Source organism: Muntiacus reevesi, chromosome 4 (genome assembly GCF_963930625.1).
Source record: "Muntiacus reevesi chromosome 4, mMunRee1.1, whole genome shotgun sequence".
NCBI classification, from domain to species: Eukaryota; Metazoa; Chordata; class Mammalia; order Artiodactyla; family Cervidae; genus Muntiacus; species Muntiacus reevesi.
In genome coordinates, this window is record NC_089252.1 from 38,946,851 (window position 1) to 38,972,988 (window position 26,138).

Genomic DNA, 26,138 nt, shown 5'->3' on the forward strand with positions numbered 1-26,138 from the left:
GGGCACCTGTTTTAAAAAGCATAGAATGCTTTGAATGTATTTCAAATTGGCTACTTTCCTCCTCATGCTGCTGAAAGCCAGAGGTGATTTTTTTTTCATTTATTTTTATTAGTTGGAGGCTAATTACTTTACAATATTGTAGTGGTTTTTGCCATACACTGACATGAATCAGCCATGGATTTGCATGTGTTCCCCATCCTGATCCCCCCTCCCACCTCCCTCTCCACCCGATCCCTCTGGGTCTTCCCAATGCACCAGCCCCAAGCACTTGTCTCATGCATCCAACCTGGGCTGGTGATCTGTTTCACCCTTGATAATATACATGTTTCAATGCTGTTCTCTCGAAACATCCCACCCTCGCCTTCTCCCACAGAGTCCAAAAGTCTGTTCTGTACATCTGTGTCTCTTTTTCCGTTTTGCATATAGGGTTATCGTTACCATCTTTCTAAATTCCATATATATGCATTAGTATACTGTATTGGTCTTTATCTTTCTGGCTTACTTCACTCTGTATAATGGGCTCCATTTTCATCCATCTCATTAGAACTGATTCAAATGAATTCTTTTTAATGGCTGAGTAATATTCCATGGTGTATATGTACCACAGCTTCCTTATCCATTTCTGCTAAGGGGCATCTAGGTTGCTTCCATGTCCTGGCTATTATAAACAGTACTGCGGTGAACCACTTGTAAAAGAATGAAACTAGAACACTTTCTAACACCCTACACAAAAATAAACTCAAAATGGATTAAAGATCTAAATGTAAGACCAGAAACTATAAAACTCCTAGAGGGGAACATAGGCAAAACACTGTCCGACATAAATCACAGCAGGATCCTCTATGACCCACCTCCCAGAATATTGGAAATAAAAGCAAAAATAAACAAATGGGGCCTAATTAAACTTAAAAGCTTTCGTACAACAAAGGAAACTATAAGCAAGGTGAAAAGACAGCCCTCAGATTGGGAGAAAATAATAGAGAACGAAGCAACAGACAAAGGATTAATCTCAAAAATATACAAGCAACTCCTGCAGCTCAATTCCAGAAAAATAAATGACCAAATCAGAAAATGGGCCAAAGAACTAAACAGAGGTGATTTTCTTCCCCTCCAATCTTTACTTTGAGAACCAGGTAGGGCTCCTGAAGATAAAATTCAAAAAGGTGTGAGGTCCACCTTAAGTCTGGACTCTGCTGGAGTTTTTAAGTCTCAGGCTGATCCACACTGAGCCTCCAGTAATTCAATTACAGTTTGGGTTTTTCTGCCCCAGTGCTGATTCTCACATAGTTTTCTGCTCATATGTGTTTCTGCTCTGGTGAGTTGTGATTCTCTATATCCATGTGTTTGTAATTCAGGGGATAGTCATTTGCCCTGTGACATCACTTATCTTACAAATTAAGTTAAACAATTGTCTATTCAGCTTCTTACTTGTTTTTAGGACAGAACAATGACCTCCAAGCTTCTTCATGCCCAACATTAAACTGAAGTCTTCTCCTTAATTTTTTATGCTCCATTGATATTTATAAGAACATTTTGTTGTTGTTGTTGTTGTTGTTGTTACTAAGGTCTTTGAGATTCATGCAATCCAAATTTAGAGATTGGAGGTTTAAATATTTCAGACAAACCATTTCTTTAAAATCAAAATGGAAAATAAATTTACCTGTGTCTTTAGATAAGATCGCAAAGAAAAATTGCCTCCACTTTAGGAGTTTTCCTGCACAAAACACTATTTCATTAAGTTCACAATGTTTTTCTGACAGCTTTAAAAGTTTTCACTTGAGGAAAAAAAAATCAGATCTGAAACACAAAGTCCAAAAGAGAAATAAAGAAAAAAAACAAGAGAGAGAGAATAAATTTCAATTTATCCAGTCATTCCCAACCCTCAATTCTAAATCTAACCTTCCTCAACCATCTTAATTATGGAATACAACATTTAATTGTATATGAGGAAAAACCAGAAATCCCAAGCAATGACTCATAATCTCTGTGACCAAGCAAGCTACTTTTGACTAGTAGGTTGTAAATAAACTTTTCTAATGCTTTGCTATGACAATTATTAATTCAACTACTTTTTTTCATTAATTCCTACTTTTTACAGTGCATAATATTTAGTCATGAGGTGATAGAGTATTCACACCTGAAAGCAATTTGGTGAAAATTATAATGTAACTTGTATGGAAATGTAAATTAATGAAATACTTTGTTAGACAAAGCACATTGTTCTAGAATGAGTACCTTTGGGGTCAAGAGAGATCTGGGGTGTGATTCCAGCTCCACAATTTGGACAATTTAACTTCTTGAGACTCAGTTCCTTCATCTGTAAAATGAGAAGTAAGAATAGCTCTTACCAGGTTGAAAAAAGTGAAAGAGTGTTAGTTGCTCAGTCATGTCCGACTCTTTGCGATCTCATGGACTTTAGCTTGCCAGGCTCCTCTGTCCATGAAATTCTCCAGGCAAGAATACTGGAGTGGGTTGCCATTTCCTACTCCAGGGAATCCTCCCGATCCAGAGATCAAACCCAGGTCTCCCACACTGCAGGCAGATTATTTTCCGTTACTAGGATTAAATGAGAGAACACTTGCAGAGCACTGCCACACCGTAGTTGTGTATTGTATGGCAGTTTCCACTCTCTTCCTTTCCAACACAATTAAGTGCCTAAGAGTGTATTAGCAGAGAGCAGAAGTACCCAAACACATGCTTTGTTTGCACCACATAGTCTTTTTAATTTTTTAATCTGAATTATTTGACAATACTTAAAATTCAATTCCTATAAAATCTGAATTTTGGGTTTCTCCTGATTTACAACGTCTGGGCCCTCTAGGGGCATCCAGCCTCTGGAGCTGAGTGACTGTCTCCCTTTCCACTTCTCCGGCACCCACCACTCCTTATCATCTTAGTCCTGTTTCACTCCCTTGTGAGGCCTGCCTGTCTCCCAGTGAGATGTCTGTGTCTGTGGTCAAACGGTGAGGTTAATGCAGGAAGGCTTGCTGAGGACGTGGGAGGCGGGTTTTGACGGTTCACAGGCACAGAGTGTATGATTAATGGACATGAGCTTAAAGCTGTGGGTCTCTGGACTGGACCTCTGCTTGGTTTGAGTAGGTTCTCACCAGTCCTTAATGGCCTTCTTTTGTGCTTCAGGAAGATCAGCAGTGGGGTGTGTAGCGTGACCTCACTGAAGTTAGTTCACACACGGGGAGATGAGAAAGGAGAAAGATCTTTCCAGTACAAGCTTGGCTTTTATTGTTGCACACACACCCCCTCCACCACCTCATCCCACCAGGGGTAAGAAGCACTTTCACTGCCATCTCCTAACCTGAAAGGATTAGAGAAACACAAGAGAAGACAGAGAGGGAGGGAGGTCTGGCAAACTTGCCCATGTCTCTCTTCATAGGCAGAACAGAAGAGAATATTGAGGCAATTATCTGCATAAATCAGCCCTAAGCACATTAAAGAAATTCCAACAAAAAGGGGACGTTTATGCCTGAATAATGGCGCTAATTATCTCCAGCCTCCACTTTAGCGCTCCTGGGGAAACCTGGCTTAAGAGTGCTTTTCCAGTGAGCTGGCAGACTCAGAGGTGGAGAGAAATTGTATTGTCATAACTGCAGCTGTGGACCTGGGGTCCGTGCTGCCTCTGCCCAGAACACCTGTTGAGGATATCCAAGCCCACATTCTGCCTCCCAGACTCATGTGATGGTCTGGAGAAAAGGGGGTCTCTGGGGAAGACGAGCAGGTTCGGCAAGCTGGCACCTAGAGGAACCATGCAGCTTACTTCGCAAAATCTTTACAACTTTTTACTCTAAATGCATAATTTCAAAAAAATTTTTTGAAATATAGTTGACTTACCATGCTTGTTAGTTTCAAGTATACAACAAAATGATTCAGTTTCATATATATACATATGAAGATATGAATATACATATTCTTTTTTAGACTTTTTCCATTATAGGTTATTATAAGACACTGACTATAGTTCCATGTGCTATGTAGTGGGTCCTTGGTGGTTATCTGTTTTATATATAATAGTGTGTATATGTAAATCTCAAACTTTAACTTATCCCTCCCACCTTCCCTTTGATAATCTTGTTTGTTTTCTATATCTGTAAGTCTATTTCTGTCCTATCAATAAGTTCATTTCTATCATTTATATATTCCATGTATAAGCTACCCTCTGGACTGTACCCCACTAGGCTCCTCTGTCCATGGAATTCTCCAGGCAAGAATACTGGAGTGGGTTGCCATTCCCTTCTCCAGGGGATCTTCCTGACCCAGGGATCGAACCTAGGTGTCTCACATAACAGGCATAGTCTTTACCATCTAAACCACCAGGAAATCCCCATATAAGCGATATCATGTGATATTTGTCTTTCTCTGACTGACTTCACTTGGTATGATAATCTCTGCATCCACCCACGTTGCTGCAAATGGCATTATTTTATTCTTTTTTATGGCTGAGTAATAGTCATATATTGGGGGGGGGGGGGCGCGGTTCTCTTGTGGCTCAAATGGTAAAGAATCCACCTGCAATACAGGAGACCCTGGTTCATTCCCTGAGTTGGGAAGATCCCCTGGAGGAGGAAATGGTAACCCACTCCAGTATTCTTGCCTGGGGTTATATATATCTATTTATCCATTCATCTGTCAATGGACATTTAGGTTGCCTCCGTGTCCTGGCTATTGTGAATAGCGCTGCTATAAATATTGGAGTGTATGTATCTTTTAGAATTAGAATGCATACATCAGATGTATGCCCAGGAGTGGGATTGCTTGATCATATGGTAGCTCTATTTAGATTTTTGAGGAGACTCCATACCGTTCTCCACAGTGGCTATACCAATTTGTATTCCCATCTTTACAACTTCCACATTGTCATAGAAGTTATAGATCATTTTCATTTTTCTGTTTAAAAATGTATCCTTTTTTCACAACAACTTTTAGCAATAAAAAAGGGGCAACTTATTAATGTTCTGCCTTCTAAGTATGAATCAAAAGATTATTATAACTACAGGCAAGAAAGCATTTGGATTATGTGGCATTTGGAAATGAAAATAAAGGTTATCCATATGGTCTAATGTTGTCAATGCCTCACACTGCATTAGTAATCACCAAATATGGGGTTGATTTTGATTATGCGGCTCATTTTAAATTGTGCCATGTCCTGGGTCAGTCAGAGTCAAGATGATTTACTAGAAATAGCTGCTGCTTTCTTGTGTAAACGCTGCTAAGTGCTTAAGCAGAATTAGAATATTTAGGACATCGTACTTTTGGTTTTACGGTGCTACGGTCATCTTAAAGCTTCTCACTTTATACCTTCTTAAGCATCTCTGATTCTATTCTTGTCTGTCCTGTATGCATCAAAAACCTCCAGCAGTAAAAGCCATAAAGTGTGTTTTATCCATGTATGTGAATGTCAGTTTCCCTTAGGTTTTATAGCTTTTGTCCTGGTCTCTGTAACTTAAAGGATTATGAGCTTCTGGTGGTTAATGAGAATGATTCAAAGGCCAGGGTTAACCTTTGTCTCACAGAGACCTGGAACTGTCTCCCCCTTCCAAGGCCTTTTTGCATCTCGTTCACCAAGGGCCTGGGGGAAGCCCGGGAACTCACATTCTTCTGCAGACCTGCAGGAAAAGCCAACAACTTGCCTTTTCTTTTTATCCTTCTGCCCTGTTGCCCAGCCCTGATGGAGAAGCACTCTGGGTTCATTTGGGATTAGGTCCAATGTCACAGCCACCTGAGGGTCAGAGGGCTGTGTCCCATGCAGGCTCCTGGGAGCCCCCTCCTTTCATGCATGCACTCCAGCGTGAACACCATTGATTCCATACGCGTGGCTCTCGATCACCGGTCAGGGCACGTGGTCCATCCTTGCGTGTGTCTACATAACGAACTCTCTGTCCCAAGGAAACTGGCCCAGAAGCGGAAAGAGACGATGAGCAGCACGCGGCAGGAGATGACGGTGATGGTGAGCTCCATGGACAAGAGCTACGCCGAGCAGGGTACCAGCTGCGACGAGGCCTTCTCCTTCATGGACACGCACAACCTCAACGGGAGATGTGAGTGGGCGCGCTTCCCGCCTTTGGGGCAGCTCTGGGGTCCGGGGGTTAGGAAACAAAACCTCCCTAGACAATTCTTAGGCGCTGTCGGTTTCGCCAGTCCCTTCAGATGATGCTGGACACATCCCCCCATGCCACGGTGGCTTAGGAACGATGCTGCAGGAGGGAGGGATGGGAGCCGGTCACAGGCAGCCATGGCCACGCGTCTGTAAGGACCTGAGAGCTGTGACATCAAGGCGGCCCTCCCCGCCCACGGAAGCACCTGCTTCCCACCCTCCCTGCTGTTCCTCAGCTCCTGTTTGTGAGCAAGCCAGGTGTGGAACCACACGGGGGAAGCCTGTTCTAAACAGCTTACTAAATGGCAGTAACAAGCTAATTGTTTATTTGTTTAGCTGACACGTTCTGCCTTTATTACAGGGCCATTAGTGGCAATTAATAAGTTAAACTGTATTTCCACTTCAGAAGACTTACGTCTCCCACCAGGTGGGTACAGAGAGCTCAGCTAACACCTTCCCCCTGCCATCCAGGTACAGGGCACTATTTTAGGAAGCTTAACAATTACACGGATTGTTGGAAATACAGTATTTCTCACCTCGTCCCCCCGTGATCTTCTCGGGGACCTAGATAAATCCACGGGCTGTGCCTAGATAAATCCACGGGCTGTGCCTCGTGATGTGGTTCCCAGCCCTGCTGGTTTCAAGGTCAGAGGTCTCCTCACCTCGTGAAATTCATGCCCAAAGGCTGCCGCCGACCCTGGCTGCGTCAATCAGGATGCTGAGCAACAAAGGGATGGATTAAGGGGAGCTGTCACCAGCAGTGATAAAAATAAAGGCTGGGGCTTGGCACAGACCCGCAGCCTCCGCTGCAAGAGGGCTGCTGCCAGTGCAGTGCTCACTCCTGTCCTGACCACCCTCCTGGGGTGTTCGGATCAACGTCTCCCCCAGTGCTTCCCCCCCGACATCACGCACAATGTGGTTTCTTCTCCGTCTCCTCCCACACCTGCCTTTCCCCCCCACATTCAGCAAAGCTTCATAGAAAGGCCTGTTTTTTTCTTTCCACAGTGGCTACACTTGTCCACCTTGTCCCAGCTAGAGGTCCTACATGTATTTATCCACGTGCAGCCCCCACTCTCTGGCATGGGACTTCAGCACACGCCGCTCCCACCTGGGCGGGTGGGATGCCCTCCTCATCCATGGTCACTGTCCTTTGCCCTTTTGTGTTATTTTCAGTGTAGGTGGCAGAATCTGGGGTACTTAGCTTTACCACAAATTCCTTCCTTTTTGGAGGCTTTTCTCTGCTTTTTTGTAGCAAATACTACCTTTTCCATTTCAAAAGTATGTAATGCATTTCACTGCCAAAATAAAGCAACTGAGGATGCATTTGTTGGGTGGGAGGGTTGAGGGAAGAAGTCCTTCCCACTACAGACAAGATGAGAATTTGTGTTGGCGGGTGACAGAAGATGAGATGGTTGGATGGCATCTCAGTGGACATGAGTTTGAGCAAGCTCCAGGAGATAGTGAAGGACAGGGAAGCCTGGGATGCTATAGTTCATGGGGTTGCAAAGGTTGCTCAGATAGAACTGAGCGACTGAACAAGTTATTTCTTGAACATCGGTGTGGAGGGACCATTCGGATACACGTCCTCTCTTTTCAGGATCACCTGTTTATGTTCTAAGTCGTCTGTGTCATGGTGAAATTGCTCACAATTAAATTTACCTGGGCTTACCAACCCAAAGAGCAGAAACCTACCTTAAGAGTTTCTAGGCTTTGGAAGTTTGAGCAATAGAAGATATTTGCCTCTGGGTAGGATTTTTTTTCCATTTATTTTTATTAGTTGGAAGCTAATTACAATATTGTATGGGTAGGATATTTAGTTTGGCATTGACTTTTTTAAAAAATGAATGTATCTGTGGGAATCTAAAACTGCTCCTTTCGAGAGGGCCGCTGCAGACTTGGGGGCAGCTTGGGGCTCGCTGGCCATGAGGGATTACTTGTTTCTCCCATCAGTGCAGCCAGTGGAGGAGATACAGCAAGAAGCTTTTTTTTCCCACTCTCTGAGCAATGGGTGGGTCTCATGGCATCCCATCCACAGGGACCCTAATGGTAAACTCCATCATCACCACATTCTCTTAATGCCTTTAACGTGTGCTGTGTGTGCATGCATGCTATGTTGCTTCTGTCTGACTCTTTGCAACCCCATGGACTAGCCCACCAGGCTTCTCAGTCCATGGAATTCTCCAGGTAAGAATACTGGAGTGAGTTGCCATTTCCTTCTCCAGGGGATCTTCTCCACCAAGGGATCAAACCAGTGTCTCCTGTGACTCCTGCATTGCAGGCAGATTTTTTACCACTGAGTCACCAGGGAAGCCCAATGGTTTTATCCTAAGAGAGCAATTACTGGAGGAGGAAATTTTCAGTAAATGTACTCATTAGACCACTAGACTTCTAGCCTTAAACCTACTGCAAGCCTGGGCATGTCTGAGATCTTTCAGGGTTGGGAGGTGAGTACCTTTGAGGAATAAGACAGTGAGAAAACTGAGGTTGGAGAATTTAAAAAGAATTCTGAGCACATTTAGTTGTGGAATAATTTGTCCACCAAAGCAAACAGGAGTTGTGCAGAAAACAAGGGGGAAGTAGTTATGGAGAGTGGGGGTGGGTTTAATCTTTATACAGAAAAGTTTTTAAATACATTTTTTAAAGGTGAAAATAGACATAGTTCTTTTGTATCTGCACATTGTATTTTGCACATTTTTACAAAACAAATACAAATGTCAGCAGGTAACAGGCATTTTACTTCCTGACCCTGGCATGTTACTCGGGGTTTTTGTCCTTATTTTTATCAACCACTCTCTTTTTTTTCCTGGAGATTTACCATAAACATGCATCATAAATGTGGATACTTCTCTATTTTAGCAAAATATAAATGACAGGCAGCCTAGGTTCCAGTTTTGTCATTTACTAATTGGGTACTTCAAAAACCTAAACACAGGAAAAACCATTGTCTGAAAGGGAACTACTCCAGAGAATGAAAACGCATCAGCGTGTCATCATAATAAAGATAAGATGCAGTCACCACAGGGATTTGGTTGGTAGTGCCCTATTTAACACCCATGTAAGTGGCATTAAGGGATTCCCCAATGGCTCAGCAGGTAAAGAGACTGCCTACCAATGCAGGAGACGTGGGTTCAATCCCTGGGTTGGGAAGATCCCCTGGAGTAGGAAGTGGCAACCCACTCCAGTATTCTTGCCTGAAAAATCCCATGGCCAGAGGAGCCTGGCAGGCTACAGTCCATGGGGTCACGAGAGTCGGACATGACTGAGCACACACACGAGTGGTATTAATTAGTGTCCTGATCAGCACGTCAGCATCAAAGAAGCCATGTAACTACACTGGAGGAATTAAAGTTTAGACTTACATCAACCAGCCTGTGCAGTTAAGCACATTCAAATCATTTATCCTTATGCTCTAATGAAATTAAAATGTTTTTAAAGCACTAATCAATTAAGATGTTGAAGAGAGTTAAACTACTTTAAAAATAGGAAATATCCACTTTCAATGGGATCAGATAAATTGGGTGGGATTGACTTCACCTCTTAATAACAGTGGAAAGAGAAGGTGTAAATAGCTACAGCTTGAGTGTTTCAGAGGAAGATTTCAAAGGAAAATAAGCAGGTTTTTAAGGATTTAAGGCCTAATAGGACAATGTGTAGGCATGCAACTTTCATGTTAAAAATAACACATATGGAACATCTTTATTTTTCACAAAATAGAACGTTGTGAAATGTTCTCTCAGTGTCCAAAATAGGAGAAAGGTGAGGATTTAGCAAATTACAAAAACATCGACATTTGGAATATTCTCCAAAAGCCATGTGTAGACACATTGTCATCCTCTTAGTTGTAAATAATCAACGGAGCATTTGGTAAAATTCTACAAGCAAAGTGAAAAAAGTGAAAGTGTTCGCTGCTTGAGTTCTGTTGACTCTTTGTGACCCCGTGGACTGTAGCCCACCATTCTCCTCTGTCCATGGAATTCTCCAGGCAAGAATACTGGAGTGGGTTGCCATTCTCTTCATCAGGGGATCTTCCCAACCCAGGGATGGAACCTGGGTCTCCTGCATTGCAGGCAGGTCCTTCACCGTGTGAGCCTCTAGGGAAACCCCCTACAAGCAAAGACTAGGCGTCAAAAGGGAGAGTAATGAATTTCTGCATCCAGAAAGGGGCTGTGGTTGTGGGTATTTTCCTTCATTTGTGGGGTCAGAAAATCCTTTAAGTGATGAAAGGGTACGTGTCCTCTAAAGTAAGGGTCTCCAACCTCCAGGATGATGATCTGAGGTGGAGCTGATGTAATAATAATAGAAATGACGTGCACAATAAATGCAATGTGTTTGAATCATCCCCAAATCATCCCTCCCACCCCCAGCCCATGGTAGAATTACCTTTCATGAAACCAGTCCCTGGGGCCCAAAAGGTTGGGGACCACTGCTCTAAAGCACAAGTAACTCCGCAGAGCAGGTGGAGAGGGACAATATTCATCACAGAGACGCAGGTGAACCTCTGATGTTTCTGTGGTCCACAGTCTACCCAGCCCGGTTTCCCCATGCGCGACCTCAGGGCCGTATTTTCAGGCATTGCCTCTCTGCCCCCACTGACACGCCTCTGTCTCATTTACAGCTGTGTCTTCACCGTCGTCCTTCACCATGAAAACCAACACCCTGAGCACATCGGTGCCCAACTCCTATTACCCAGGTAACAGATCTTTCTGCTTTGCATCTCTTCATCACCCCGAGCACTCAGAGCCACCCAGGGCTCACTTTGCTGCCCACGATGCTTGAGGAGCTTACTATGTTTGATGTGCTGTAACCCGATGCTTTCTGTGGCTTCTACGGGAAAACTGGGAGGGGGGGCCTTTCATCAATCATTCACTGTTCTCTCTCTTTTTACTTTCTCTGCATTGACCTGCTTACGGTGTATGACAGACCCATTTGTGCCAACTGCAATTTTAGGTGAGAACATTTCCCTTTATCACAGTTCATTACAGGAGTAATTTCAAAAAGTCAGTGGCCACTCTGTAGGAGACGGGAGTTTGATGCAGGAGTTGTAACCAGGACAGGGGGGTGGTGGATGGTCTGGAGGGGCGGGGATGGGCACATAACAAAAAGACTTTCTCCAAACAGTCCCCATTGATAAGAAGGGTTTGCTGCGTGTGTTCTGGGAATGATACCGAAAGGTTCCAATGAGTGAACCCAGCTCTACCATTCTCCTTTTCCAGGTTCAGAATTTGCACTCAGTTTTGATCCCAAGGAAAAATCATAGCATGTCCAAACTCAGCTGTAAGACCTGAAGTCTGTCCACTGTGCCAGCCATAAATGTGGAAATAGCTCATTATTATTGTCACTTACTGCTGAGCACTAAAAGCAGCTGTTTCGAAAATAGCATTTTTCTAATTATGCCGAATGTTATGCAAAAATAATAATCACAGTGGAGTTTAGGCCCCCTGCCCCTCCTCGGAGCCACCCAGGGCACCCCCAGCATTTCCAAGTGTGTCACACAGTGGGATTTCAGAGGAGCCGATGGTCTCAACAGCAGAATGACAAGGTGACACTTTATAATCACATGGTTTACGAGGTGTAGGATGTCACTGGAAATGAAATAAAATGTTAGCCCCTTCGGGCAGAATGCAGTGAAAGTAGGAAGTGTTCCCAGTGGGAGATAAAGAAAAAATCCCATTTGTCAAAATACAAGGAGGAGGAGGAAAAATGGTGTTACCTGGCCGTGATGGAACCAACAAGCATGAGCTGCTGTTGTCTCTTTGAGACTGTAACCAGGTGTACCAGACTGTTTTCTTCCTGTCACTAACCTTCCCGAGAAGGAGCACCATACGGATGACTTCAAGGTGCACAGCCCTCCATTGTAGACAGGGCTCCCCTCTCAGCTGTGCCAGGCCTGCTTCCTAATTCTCCAGGCTCAGTCACTCAGCTGTATCCGACTCTTTGTGACCCCATGGACTGCAGCCCTCCAGGCTCCTCTGTCCGTGGGATTTTCCCAGCAGGGCTACTGGAGTGGGTTGCCATTTCCTTCTTCATAACTCTCCTTTCAAGGGTTTATATCTTGGCAACATAATTTTTCCCCCTGTGCTTCTCTGTCTCTTAAGTTGTTATGATTTTTATGTAGAGGGTGATTTTTTCCCCCCATATGATGTTTTCTGGGCTTGATTAAGCCAGTTCGTTGCCTGAGGCAAAAAAAAAAAAGAACTCAGACAGAATTTGAAGAATAGACTAAACCAGAATTTTTTAATTTGTGTCGTTTTGAGGACTAATAAGCAAACCCCGCAAATGCCAGCACCTTTGACTAGCGACAGTAAGGGAAAGAAAGCTGCATTTTTAGCCTTTTCGCAAGTGAGGGGCTAATCTTAGGCACCCGAACAATGCAATCTATATGCAGATGACATTTGCAGAATCTCTTGATAAGCGAAGATTTGCAATTTCTTTGTGTGGCTGGCATTCATTCCTCCATTCCTCTGGTAGATGTTCTGACCTTGGGGGAGCTGTGAGGGGGTAGGGCTGAGATGCACATTGTCAGAGGCAAGAAAATGTTCAGATTTCACAGCAGGATTTAGATAAGCTTATTAAACAAATGCCATCTTTTAAAGTCAGGGCTTTGTTATTACAAACACTAATGACATCTTTTAAAGTTGGTTAGGCTTCTTTACAGGGAAAGAGTCACTGGAACAGACGATTCAAATAGCAAAAAAGAAAAAATACACACGGGGAAAAATAAGTCAGCCAGATCAACAAGTAGTTATTTACCATGTTGAGCTGGTACCAGCATGCTAATGTGTCAAACGGCTGTGCTTGGAGACTGTCCCCTCCCCATTACTGGGTGCAAAGGTGACTCTATGTGTCTTGTAGGTTATCACTTGAAACCATGCAAAGAAGTTAAGCTGTGCATCTGCTCTGGCATTTTGAGGGAATAGTGGTATTATAATTTACAGGAAGACATGTTTTGTTGTGACTCAGCTTGGCATAATTAAATCCTCTAGTGCCTTTTATTCACACAAGCTAAGGTGCTCAGCCCTAATGTATAAAGCTTTAGTATGCCTTTGTATCATTTTCTTGCAAAACATAGATAGATGATAGACAAGTAGGTAGGTAGATAAGTAGGACCTCTCCCTACCTCAAAAACAGCATTCAAGAATTTTCTAGCTGGTTCATTGAAAATTCGAGAAAGTTTACCAGAGACTGTAGGTAGAATGAATTCTCAATTCTTTGAAAACCATCAGAAATGTTAGTGAGAAACTTTATTTCTGATTTCCTCTTACACATAATTTTTAAAAATTATAGGTGTGTTATTTTTAACAACTATAGGAAGTTAGGGACAAATGATATATTTTGTCTATAATCATTCTGTTTGAAGAAGGCAGAGGTAACTGATGAATCACTCATTTTGGTGGAATCGAGATTTTTCTGCTGGTGTGGGTGACCTGATTTCAGAACAGATATCACGCCAGAAACCTTCTATTTCCCTGTCAGTATCTATGTACTTGATAATAATATTCTCATTTTAGATGGTCTGGGTAGTGTGTAAATGCTTCCTAATGCAGTGTGGGTGATACATACAAAGGTGACAGTGGTGGCCACTCTTTAGACCTAAAACTTCCAAGAATGCCTCACCTTGGGGTCTGAGCACTGCCTGGTTGCCAGTGGATCTACGTGACAGACTCACATGATTCATTTAGGAGAGGTTAGAATAGAAGGTCCGTCCACAGTGAAGGACATTTAATTATGTTCATCCCAAAAGGTACAAAACCGAGAGAATGAGAGGCACGGGGGGAAACTAATTAATGTTCCATTTATTTGAGTATAAAGAGCAAACCTTCCTGCTGGAGCAGCTGAAAGCTCGAGGGATTCAGGGCTTTAGGAGGGAGACTAAGGCCCCTTTGTCAGCTTGGCAGTTGCCAATGAGCAAATCTGATGTGAAAACGTCCTGGTTTATTTGCGACTATTCTAAGAGATGGGAACAAATAAATGTGTCTAAATTTCAAAGCAAATCCAAATGGAAAAAGGTCATAAAATCAACTTCCCACCTTTTTTATTTCGTCTTTGTGTCTTTAGCCACCTTGTAGTGATCAGGTGCCATTTCAGCAGCAGCACATAGCCACACACCTGTGTACCACCCTTCATACCATGCATCCCAGGTGCTTTGCGATGCAGCTAGAAGGTCCCAGAGCCAGGCCCAGCTCACCAAATTCCCTTTGGAGCGGAACTTCTCAGTTTAAACAGACGAAAACCCGCAGCTGAATTCTCTATTGATAAACAGTCTGGTCATTTTATTTTTTTATTGAACATATCTTTTCTTATATGTTTCCACTCTTTATGCCTGAAACCAATTTCAATTTAATGTTCTCATTTTAAGTGACTTTCTCATTATATTTTGATGCGACATACCCTGAATCAAAATGGCTAAAGAGATTCAACATTGTAATGAGTTAACCTGTTAAACGTGGAACTCTTAACCTAATAACATCGTCCTGCCTAAGACATTTTTTAATAGCTATAATTTCTGCAGTTCATTAATCTAATTTATTAGAAGTCTTCCATTAAAATATAGCCTCTTAAGGCTTATTTGACCAAATTCTGACATTAATTTTGTAGTACAATTTGGTTGACTTGTTCAAGAAATTTAAGTGAGAAAATGTGTCGAGTACAACTAAGACTTATTTAGTCATTACTTGGTTCATAGGGGATGAAAAGCAATTATGATACTATTTTAACCTCCTAATGTTATTGAGTGCTTAAATTAAGCACCTCCATCCATATGTGATGGGAGAAATGAGGCTTTGCCCTCTGACCACCTATGAATAGAAAACTGTAAAATTAAAGCACAAAATAAAAAATACCTGTACTTATTCACGTAGTACTATTGCTTATGCCCTGTTTCCTTTTTCTCCTCCTCTTTTCTCCTGATATGTATCTTCTTAAAAGTGCCTATAAATGGTAAGTTCCCCCATGCACCCACCCCATGGAGAAGGTGTGGAGGGAATGGGGTTGTGTGTCTTATCTGTAGATCCGGACAAAGCCAGCTGGTTCCGCTGTGCGTTGGCCTGCATGTTCGCTCTCATAGAACATCCCCTAAGTGCTATGTCCATTCATTGTCTTCCGTCCAGCTTTCTGATCCTGGAGCATGCAAAGTGATTCATCCAACCCAATTCCTTTCTTCCCTACCCCATTCATCTTGGATCTCATGTATCAAGTTCACGTTTTCATCGCTAGCTTCATAAGCCAAACCATTCTGTGCACTTTTTCTTTGCTCACAGAACATTTGTACAGAGTTGATTTCCATCTTCATACAAACTAGTTCACGAATCTTCAGAAGAAAACAAGACTGGTTTGGAACCAGGCCTTGACGAAGTTTCAGAGCGAAACTTCGGTGAACTTTAGCGCCCAAAGGCTAAAGGATTCTTACCGATCAGCTTTGTGAAAGCTAGAGATCGTTTGGACTGCTTTGTAAAAACAGATTCCTGCCTCATCCCCACCAGTATCGCCAACCCCATTTAAACCTGTAGACATTTAACTTTTCTTTTTTGCTGAATCATCGCGGGGATCGTGGCAGCCCTAGGTTAAGGGGATATCAGATTCTCAGCAACCCCAGCATAGCCCCTGGTTCCCCTCACTTTCCCCATGACCTTCTTTTCCCAGACGAGACGCACACGATGGCCAGCGACACCAGCAGCCTGGTGCAGCCACACACGTACAAGAAGCGTGAGCCGGCCGACGTGCCCTACCAGACCGGACAGCTACACCCCGCCATCCGGGTGGCCGACCTGCTCCAGCACATCACACAGATGAAGTGTGCCGAGGGCTATGGCTTCAAGGAGGAGTACGAGGTGAGCACACACCCTGCCTGCACCCAGGCTCCCGTCTACTTTCCTGGGCTCGGCGCCGGGGGCTGTGCCTCCATCTCCCCCTGCCAGGGGGCCCATGAGGCAGGTGGGGAGGGATCAGCTGTTTCAACCCTGGATCTGTTTCCGTCCAGCAGTGAGACTTGGGAAGCTGGCCTACTTTAAATGGAAAAAGGAGGACTGCTTCTTCACCTCTTTGCTTTTTCTGCACAAATACACCTTGAAAACAGAAGCCTGCAGGCTCTCATCCCCCTTCCTCATACCTTTCCAGGTTTTTCCTGTAACGAAGTCTGATGTTAAACTCCAGGAATTTTGAGTGTTAGCTCAGAAAGAAGCTGTCCACCTAGAGCAGAGCCATTGTAGGCCAGCCAGTGACTTCTTGTGCTGGAGATAAGATGAAAGTAGAGGGGCCGGCTAGGGTCACAGGGTGACAGCTGTCACTGCCTTGCCAGCTCAGGGAGCAGGTCACCGTCATGGGCCCCAGTGCAGGCAGCCCTTGAGGGCCTTTCCAGGAGCAGTGGGTTATACTGTGACACGATATGAACAGAGTAGGCTTTACCCCTTTCACAGCCTCTGTCCTTAGCCGATTCTATTGGAAAATCTTTGTCGAACTGGAGAGAATTAATTGATTGGATGAAGACTGGTTCAGAAGAGCACACCTTCAGTGTCAGTGTGTGTATGTGTGTGTCTGTGTGTGAGTTTGTGAACTGGGTGAAGGAGGTGGCTTGGATTTCTCTGTTACCCTATTAAATAAAATTAGTTCACAGTCATTGGTGAAGATAAAGTAGCAGTGTGTTTACAGTAAAAATAGGATTATACAACCACGTGGCTTGTTAAATCTAAGAAGATGTTTCTGTACTTTGTCTACCTGTCTAGCTCCAAGTTGGAAAGCATCTTGTCTGGAATTAAGAGTATTTTTAAATCAGTGTTAACCGCCTCCCTATACTTCAAGGTTCAAACTCTGCTTCTTTCTCCTCTTGGGCGTCCCTCATGATACCTCAGTTTTAGCAGTGCAGATGCTACTGCTTGGTTAACTGTCAAAGACTCACTGCAGCAGTCAGAGCCCCGCCACTGCTCTGCTTCTTTTAAGACCAGGTCTTGGACTTTCCTCGTGGGCCAGTGATTAAGACTCTGTGTTTCCATTGCAGGTAGCATGGGTTTTATCCTTGGTCAGGGAACTAAGATCCCACATGACAACAGCACGGCCCAAAAATTTTAAAAAAGAAGAGCAGATCTTTGTCCAACTCAAGCAAATACACAGACACACTTTCCTCTGTTAACACATGTGTCTCACATGTTGCCAGTGACTGCAAATCAAAAGTCTGCAAAACCAAGGACACAAACATGAGCCAGGCCCTCATAGCTTAGTTTAAGTCAATGAAATATGTCCAGATGAAGTTCTGCCTTTTAGCCATCCTGAAATTCTGAGGTTTACCTTTTGTGATTTAATTTATAATTCAGTGAAATTGACTGCCTTTGCATATTTCCTCCTGCACTTTTAAAGGCTGGCTTAGGAATTAATAGGATTAAGAGCAAGGCTTCCAAAAGCATTAATATCTTATGAAAGACAAAATTAGGTTATTGAGAAAATATAAGCCTAATGAATAGAGATGACGTCTTTAGTTCTATCCAGTCTTCCGAATGCAGATATTGCTCTAAAGTTTATTAACGATGTTAATGTCAAAGAGATTAGTTATAGGCTCAAATAACAATTCATGAAATAACCTGAGTCCAATTTTTCACAGACTATTTTAAAATACCTACCTTAGGACTCCAATAGCATACCACATAGATGATGCATATTTGAAAATATGAAGAAAATTATTTCATTTTCAGATATCCTTATCCTGAATAAATATGATTTATAAGTGTGAACTAAAACAGTGTATACTTTTAAGCATGTTATAATTTAATGATTCATTAAGAGTTGTTATACTCTGAAATAAAATGTTTTAGTAATTACATTTCAAAAACCTCTTTTTCCCATGCTAGCTATTCTGTGGATCATAGGGGACTATTTGGGGTTTTTTTTTTTCATTTATTTTATTGAAGTATAGTTGATTTACAGTGTTGTGTTAATTTCTGCTGTGCAGCAAATTAATTCCATTATACATATATGTACGTATAATGTATGCATGCACATATATATGTATAATGTATGTATACACATATGTATAATGTGTGTATACACACATATATGTATGATGTGTGTATACAGATATATATGTATAATGTGTGTATACGTATATATGTATAATGTATGTATACACATGTATGTATAATGTATACATACACATATATGTATAATGTATGTATACATGTGTGTGATGCATGTGTACACATGTGTATAATGTATGTGTACACACGTATATGTATAATGTATGCTTACACACATATATGTATAGTGTATGTATACACATATGTATAATGTATGCATACACACATATATGTATAATGTGTATGCACATATATGTATAATGTATGTGTATGATGTGTGTGCACATATATGTATAATGTATGTGTACACATATATATGTATAATGTATATATGCACATGTATGTATTCTTTTCCATTATGGTTTATTACAAGATATTGAGTATAGTTTCCTGTACTATACAGTAGGATCTTGTTGTTTACCACCCTGTATATAACAGTTTGCATCTATTAATCCCAAACTCCCAATCCAACCCTCCCCCAGCCCCCTTCCCCTTGGCAACCACTAGTCTGTTCTCTATATCTGTTTTGTATGTGTGTTCATTTGTGTCATATTTTAGATTCCACGTGTAAGTGATATCACATGTTTGTCTTTCTCTGACTTACTTCGCATAGTATGATCATCTCTAGGTTCATCCATGTTGCTGCAGATGGCATTGTTTCATCCTTTTTATGGCTGAGCAATATTCCATTATATATGTGGATTACATCTTCTTTATCCCTTCATCTGGTAATGGACGTTTAGATTGTTTCCATGTCTTAGCTGTTATAAATGGTGCTGCTGTGAACACTGGGGTGCATGTTTCTTTTTGAATTGTAATTTTGTCTGGGTATGTGCCCAGGAATGGGATTGCTGAATCATATGGCAACTCTGTTTTTAGTTTCTTGAGGAACGTTTGTACTATTTTCCATAGTGGCTGCACCACTTACATTCCCACCAATAGGGGAGGAGAGTTCCCTTTTCTCCATATCCAGAGAGGCCTGTTTAAAATGAATATATACAGATATGCTATCATCACATTATATACCCTCAAACCATACAATGTTCCATGTCCATTATATCTCACAAAGCTGAGGGGGAAAAGTAAAAACTTCTCAGTGTCAAAACCATGGTCAGCTTTCTTTTTTAAAAGGAAAGGAAAAACACACAAAGAGAATATGTACCAGAGAGGAAAGGAGGAGCACATGGGAACGTGCTCTTGGAAGAAAGACAAGGTGGGAAGTTCTGTTAGGAAGGTTCCCAGTGCTCGGGAATCTTCAGGTTACTAAGTGCTCCCTCCTGGGGGCAGGGAGTGTATGTCGGGGGAGGACTGTGGTGGGACCGAGTCAACGGGACGTGATGAGTAATGCTGGCACAGGGGCAGACCTGCAGAGTGGCCTCGGGGAGCAGGAGGTGCCTGCTCTGTGTCTCACCTCCACCCCCAAATCTGGGCAAGGATGGCTTATTCCTTGAAGGATGAGTTGGAGTTGGCCTGGAGAAGGGAAAGAGCAGGATTCCAAGTAGACAGGAAGCCAGAAAACCTGAGCAGTCAGGGCTCTGTGAGTCCCTCCCAGAAGCTTGGATATCATTCTGGCTGCCGTGGGAAGAGGAGGAGGTTCAGGTAACTCATGCATCTCATTCTCAGCTGTACTTGGATGGAGATCTGTTCATACAAACAGCTTAATTTTTAAATGCTGTCATAAGAGGCCCACAGGCACGGCTTGAAAGATAATAATCCACACCCCAAAGGTGAAGGGGAAATGGGAAATGTATTTACTATAAAAGTGTGGCAGCAACTGCATCCCTCTCTCCCCATTCAGAAAGCAAAGTGATGTGAAAGTCACTCAGTCATGTCTGACTCTTTGCGACTCCAAGGACAGTAGCCCGCCAGGCTCCTCTGTCCATGGGATTCTCCAGGGAAGAATACTGGAGTGGGTTGCCATGCCTTCCTACAGGGAATCATCCCAACCTAGGGAGTGAACCTGTATCTCCTGCATTGCAGGCAGATTCTTTACCATCTGAGCCATCAGGGAAGGCTGCAGTGCGAAAGCTTGGCTTCCAGATTTGCCCAAGCCATGAATTACTCCAGTGCTGAAACATTTCTAGGGGAGAAACGTCAAGAAAGCCTCAGGTTGCCACCATGACTCAGTGCCATCGACCAGCCAGTCGGTTTCCTTCAATTCTCAGATGTCAGAAAACACCAGCCTCTTCAACTGTAAAATAATTTGGAAACAGTGAGTTTCTCTCTGTTGACACTGTTTGAACCAACTCGTCTTTATCTTTTCCAAGGCAGAACTGTCTGAAAACTGGCCCCAATCCTGGAAGGGTTCATTACCACTCGAGGAGCCGACCCTGAAGTGTGTCCAAACCATAGGGAAAACGTGGTGGGGACGAGACGGAGCAGCAGCGTGTGCAGATTTTTTTATTTGATTTTGTTCTAACAAGATCATCATATGGCATCTCTCACCAGGGAAATGCAATAATTTGATTCCAAAGAAACTCAGACATGAATCACAATAAAAAAAGTAAATGGCAGAATTGAACAGAAAATGGCACATTGTCAGCAGAGGTGGGATGGAGGGTCTCAGGAGACAGACTCAGCAGAGAGGGCAAGTTTGTTCACATTGCTGCTGTAAAGAAGCTGGTTATTCTTCCCCCAGAGCACAGATTACTAAGCCCTTACGGAGGAGCTGTGGGTCTTTCAGAAGTGGAGAAAGGAGAAGGCTGCACTTGGGTGCAGGTGCACCCTGCCCCAGCCCCCCTGCAGGCTCCCAGACCTTCACCTGGAATGAAGATTCTCCAGCTCTGCCCCTGGCCGAGAGGCCCTGCCCCAGACATGGGGGCTGCTCCCCCTGCCCGACTGGTATGGAGCGGGGCCCAGCCTCAGGGGTGACCCTGCAGAGTTAGAGAGTGAGTTCCTGCCCCTCTGTTGTCCCCCAAAGGCCTTCTTTGGTCCTCGATTTTTGAACTGAATCCAGGTATCTTCCAGGATCCAAGCAGAAAAACATTAACCTGAAGTGGAAAACAGTCATGTAATTCTGAAAGAATGTATGTTGCTACCATTGTAAAATTAAGATAAAGGCAGGACTACAATTTAAAACTATTCCTACCTAGGGCCTCCTGGAAAGCACAGATATTGTTTTATCAGCTGACAATTAATATTGCTCTGGGGCACAAACATTTATTTTCCAGTTACTAGATCTAAAATGTATGTGTGTGTGCTCAGTCACTTCAGTCGTGTCCGACTATCTGCGACCCCATGGACTGTAGCCTGCCAGGCTCCTCTGTCCATGGGATTCTCCAGGCAAGAATACTGGAGTGGGTTGCCATGCCCTCCTCCAAGGGATCTTCCCGATCCAGGGATCAAACCCATGTCTCTTACGTCTCCTGCATTGACAGACGGGTTCTTTACCACTAGCGCTACCTGGGAAGCCTTCTGAAATGTATAAACCTAAGTAATTCATGGCAGCTACTCCTCAGAAAAATATGTGCGTGTGTACATATGTCTAAATTTATTTAGCGAAGTATTATCCTCACCCCACCGACTTTTCTCCTGTGTCTTTCTCTAGGGCACAAACACAGATGATTAATTTTGTAATTGAACATGGAGACTAGTTTTTTGCTCAGTTTACACTGGGGAATTGGAGACATTATGCCAAAACCTTCAGGCTCAAGTACAACCTATGTGTTTTCTCGAGGAACCTGCAATTTTTTTTTTTTTTTTTTTTTTTTTTTTAGTGTATCTAACACCTTACAGCTCCTTGTAAATCTTTTAAAAATGTATGGATTGTAAATTTTCCCCTCTCATCCTTTCCTGTTTTCTAAGTAAAACAGCTGATTTTTTTTCAGTGTAAGCAGTGTTATATTTGATGCCTTTTTCTGTGTTTGACATGGACCCAATAGTTGTGGCACATGGGTTTAGTTGCTCCGTGGCGTGTGGGACCTTCCTGGGTCAGGGATCTGTCCTTGGGATTCTCCAAGCAAGAATACTGGAGTGGGTTGCCATTCCAGTTCTAATTCCTGTGGAGAGGCCGTGAGACAGAAAGGCCCTCAGCTGGGAAGACAGGCTGCATCCTCAGGCAAGCGCAGCGGGTCTGGGGAGGAGGCCACCCTAGGCCTGGTCCCTCCCCGGGGGGGACTAGTGGGGACAATTGCAGGTACCTCTAGAAAAGCTCTAAGAAGAGTGCCCAGTGGCCCCTTTGTTGGGTTTTGAAAGCAGAGGCGGGCAGGGGGAATGAGAGGTGCTCTTACCTGGAGGGACTGTTGCCAACGCATCTAGTCCGTGCATACGCGCTGTCTAGGGTGGAGGCACCCCCGCGCTCACCTCCAGCCCACATGCTCTTCAGATGCGATTTTCAGTTCCCGTTTCATATTCTAAGGCACCAGCTGAGCCCATCAATTGCCACAATCAGTGCAGGTTATTTTCTGTCCCACAGGGTACAAAATAAACAAAACAAAACCATTGAAAGCCAAGGATGGGGAGACGGGGAGCCTTGGCGAGCTCTGCAGATACATTAAGAATCACAACAGCTGCGCCTCCAATGGCTGCCGCAGCCAAGTGAGTTCTGACATGTTTTTTTCCTTTAATTATTATGGGGCTGCTGAGCCAGGTCCATAAGAAGATAAAAACTTGCATCTCAGATTTCGAGGTTGCTTCAAGCTGTTTGGGGCAAGTCGAGTGTATGCGTTTGCGAATACTTTCTTAGTAGGTGAAAATTTCGGCATAATTTAAATAAGAGCAGCAGTTGGTTTTTCTGCAAATACCTGGTAGATTGTTTTCCCCTAAACTATAAATATAAAAGTGTCTTTATTTGTCGCAGGCTCCATTGTGTCATGTTTGCTTTCAGGACCTCTGATGTGTTAGCTGATTTTTTTTAATCCGACTCCCTCTTGCCCACGCCCCTGATAATACCATGGAATCAGAAAATGTAGTTTGTTGTTGTGTTAGTTGCTCAGTTGTATCCGACTCTTTGAGACCCCATGGAGTGTAACCCACCAGGCTCCTCTGTCCTTGGGATTCTCCAGGCAAGAATACTGGAGTGGGTTGCCATTTCCTTCTCCAGGGGATCTTCTCAACCTGGGAATCGAACCTGGATCTCCTGCATTGCAAGCATTATTTCTTCTGACTCTCCATCCTCCTGCTGATTTCAGTTCGTGGTGGGAGACGGCTTCCAGTTGGTTTGAAGTAGTTCCCGTCAGCTGTCTGGTTTCCACGTTGAAGCTGGTGATTAGAATTGTCTTCATCTCCCCTGGGAGGAGGAGTGCACTCTCCCCACTGGTTAACATGCTTTTAGTGTCAGATGCTGTTAGATCTCAGGACCTGGCCCGGCAGAGACATTGGGAGCCGGTGTCCCAACACCTCAAGGGTACCAGACATCAGCTGGATGCTGTCACCGCCCGCTGACCTGGCCCAGTTGCTTCAGCAGAACTGTAGTGCCCCTCACCCACCTCCACTCACACCTCCCAGGTCCTGCCTGCTTCTTCTCCCACCGTGTCCAACAGGAGCGCATTCTCTGTGAGCCCACTGGCTGCCCTCATTGCTTCCCCCCCAGTTCTTGCAATAGTCCCCTAACAAGAGTCCCTTGGCCAGCAAAGAGACCAAGCCAGTCAATCCTAAAGGAAATCAGTCCTGAATATTCATTGGAAGGACTGATGCTGAAGCTGAAACTCCAATAATTTTGGCCACCCGATGCAAACAGCCGACTCATTAGAAAAGACCCTGATGCTGGGAAAGATTAAAGGCGAGAGGAGAAGAGGATGACAGAGGATGAAATGGTTGGATGGCATCACCAACGCAATGGACATGAGTTTGAGCAAACTCCAGGAGATAGTGAAGGACAGGGAAGCCTGGTGAACTGCAGCCCCTGGGGTCACAAAGACACAATTGAGCAACTGAACAACTCATCTCTTGACGTTTAATCTCCCTGTTCATATCCACCCTCCACTCCGCAAGGAGTTTTCTTTGGGAAACACAGATGTTATTGCATGTGAGACTAAAACACCTGCTCTGGATTCTGTACAAAAATGGGCACCTCCAAAAAAAAAAAAAAAAATGGGCACCTCCTTAGCAGAGGTGCTCGGTCCGCAGGTCTCGGCCCCGGCCCATGCTCCGGGGCTTCCCTGTAACTGCCTGCAGCTGCTGCCTGCTGTGCACCTCAGGGTCAGCTCCTCTGAATCCCTGCCCCGCTCACCCCCTCAGCACCTCGCTGTCGCTGAGCCACACTTCACATCTTGGTTTCTGCCTGGAGGGACGCCCAGCTCCCTCTCCACCTGCCAAACCCCTTCAGACGCAGTGCAGATGGTACCTCCTGACATTTTCCCCAGCCTCCCAGTCAGAGACACCAGTCTGTCCAGAGTCTCACAGCTTGGCATTTGAATAACATAGGGGGCAGTGATAATACAGTGGGCAGTGCATTAACACAATATGGCAAGCTGTATATTAATTGATTGTCCAATAGTTATCTGAGAAACACTGATGGAAACAGTGAGAGACTATTTTTGGGGCTCCAAAATCACTGCAGATGGTGATTGCAGCCATGTAATTAAGAGATGCTTGCTCCTGGGAAGAAAAGCTATGACCAACCTAGACAGCATATTAAAAAGCAGAGACATTACTTTACCAACAAAGGTATGTCTAGTCAAAGCTATGGTTTTTCCAATAGTCATGTATGGATGTGAGAGTTGGACTATAAAGAAGGCTGAGTGCCAAAGAATTGATGCTTTTGAACTGTGGTGTTGGAGAAGACTCTTGAGAGTCCCTTGGACTGCAAGAAGATCCAACCAATCCATCCTAAAGGAGATCAACCCTGAGTATTGATTGGAAGGACTGATGCTGAAGCTGAAACTCCAATACTTTTGCTACCTGATTCGAAGAAATGACTCATTAGAAAAGACCCTGATGCTGGGAAAGATTGAAGGCGGGAGGAGAAGGTGACAACAGAGGATGAGATGATTGGATGCCATCACCAACTCAATGGACATGAGTTTGAATAGGCTCTGGGAGTTGGTTATGGACAGGGAAGCCTGGCGTGCTGTAGTCCATGGGGTTGCAAAGAGTTCAGACATAACTGATCATCTGAACTAAACTGATAAATATGTTCCTTTATATTTGTTGAATTGATTTCTGTGTATTTCAATACATATACTCCTAGAAGGGAGAATGAAATTAAAGATGGATGGAACTATTAAAAATATATGTTTAGAATGGTACACATCATCACGTAGAATCAAGCGGGTTAGCAACATTCAACCAGAAAAACTCTGCTAGATGACTTGAACCTTATCAATACTGATGGCTTAAAAATGGGAAGATGAATGGCATGGTTCCATCTGATGGTTTTACTCACTGTATGCCAACCACATGTTTTAAAAGTGAGAGTATTTTTATTCCAAGTATGCTTTCATGCTTTTTTGGTCCTTAATAGAAATAATGTAGAATTACCTAGTGACTTCAGTATGTTTCAAAACATTACTATTGCAGGAGAGAAACTGTGTATTATCATAGACTGTATATATCATAGACTATATATATCATAGATTCAGAGTTCAGAAAGTTAATTGGTGTTACCATGGACTTATGAAGGCTTCCTGAGGTGAACTTTTCATGAAATTTCCCATGGTTCCTAGAATGTCAATGATGATGTTGATGGTGCCTACCTTGGTCTAACAACTTATGTAAATGCTCTCTACAAAGATACACACACAGGTAAACAGGGAGAAAGATGGATCGTTCTAATCACAGTGCTATTACGTCGTTATCACACCCATTTTAGAGATGAGGGAATGACTCAGAATTAGGTCTCTTGCCCAAGGTCATCCTGCTCTGGAGTGGGGGGATTTCCCCCAGACTCTGTTGGCTCCATGCTGTTTCCTCTGCACCACGAACTTCCTCCTGCAGCAGGATGAATTTCAGCCCTACAGAAGGCAACCTTGTTTTATTGATTCGACTTGTGACTTCATGGCAGGAGCATTGTCCTCCTCTGAGCAGTTCTTTGT

General features: G+C 43.6%; 1 protein-coding gene across 4 annotated transcripts in view; it reads left to right on the plus strand.

Annotated features, from left to right (window-relative positions):
* PTPRM (protein tyrosine phosphatase receptor type M) overlaps window positions 1–26,138 on the plus strand; it is a 637,795-nt gene that overhangs the window by 495,833 nt on the left and 115,824 nt on the right. For 2 of the 4 annotated variants that reach the window (XM_065932554.1, XM_065932556.1), the window contains exons 15-18: window positions 5,899–6,050; window positions 10,722–10,796; window positions 11,027–11,053; window positions 15,746–15,933. In XM_065932554.1, the coding sequence (XP_065788626.1) occupies window positions 5,899–6,050; window positions 10,722–10,796; window positions 11,027–11,053; window positions 15,746–15,933 (442 nt within the window). The remainder of the gene's footprint in view (window positions 1–5,898; window positions 6,051–10,721; window positions 10,797–11,026; window positions 11,054–15,745; window positions 15,934–26,138) is intronic. The other 2 variants (XM_065932555.1, XM_065932557.1) reach the window with 1 other exon arrangement.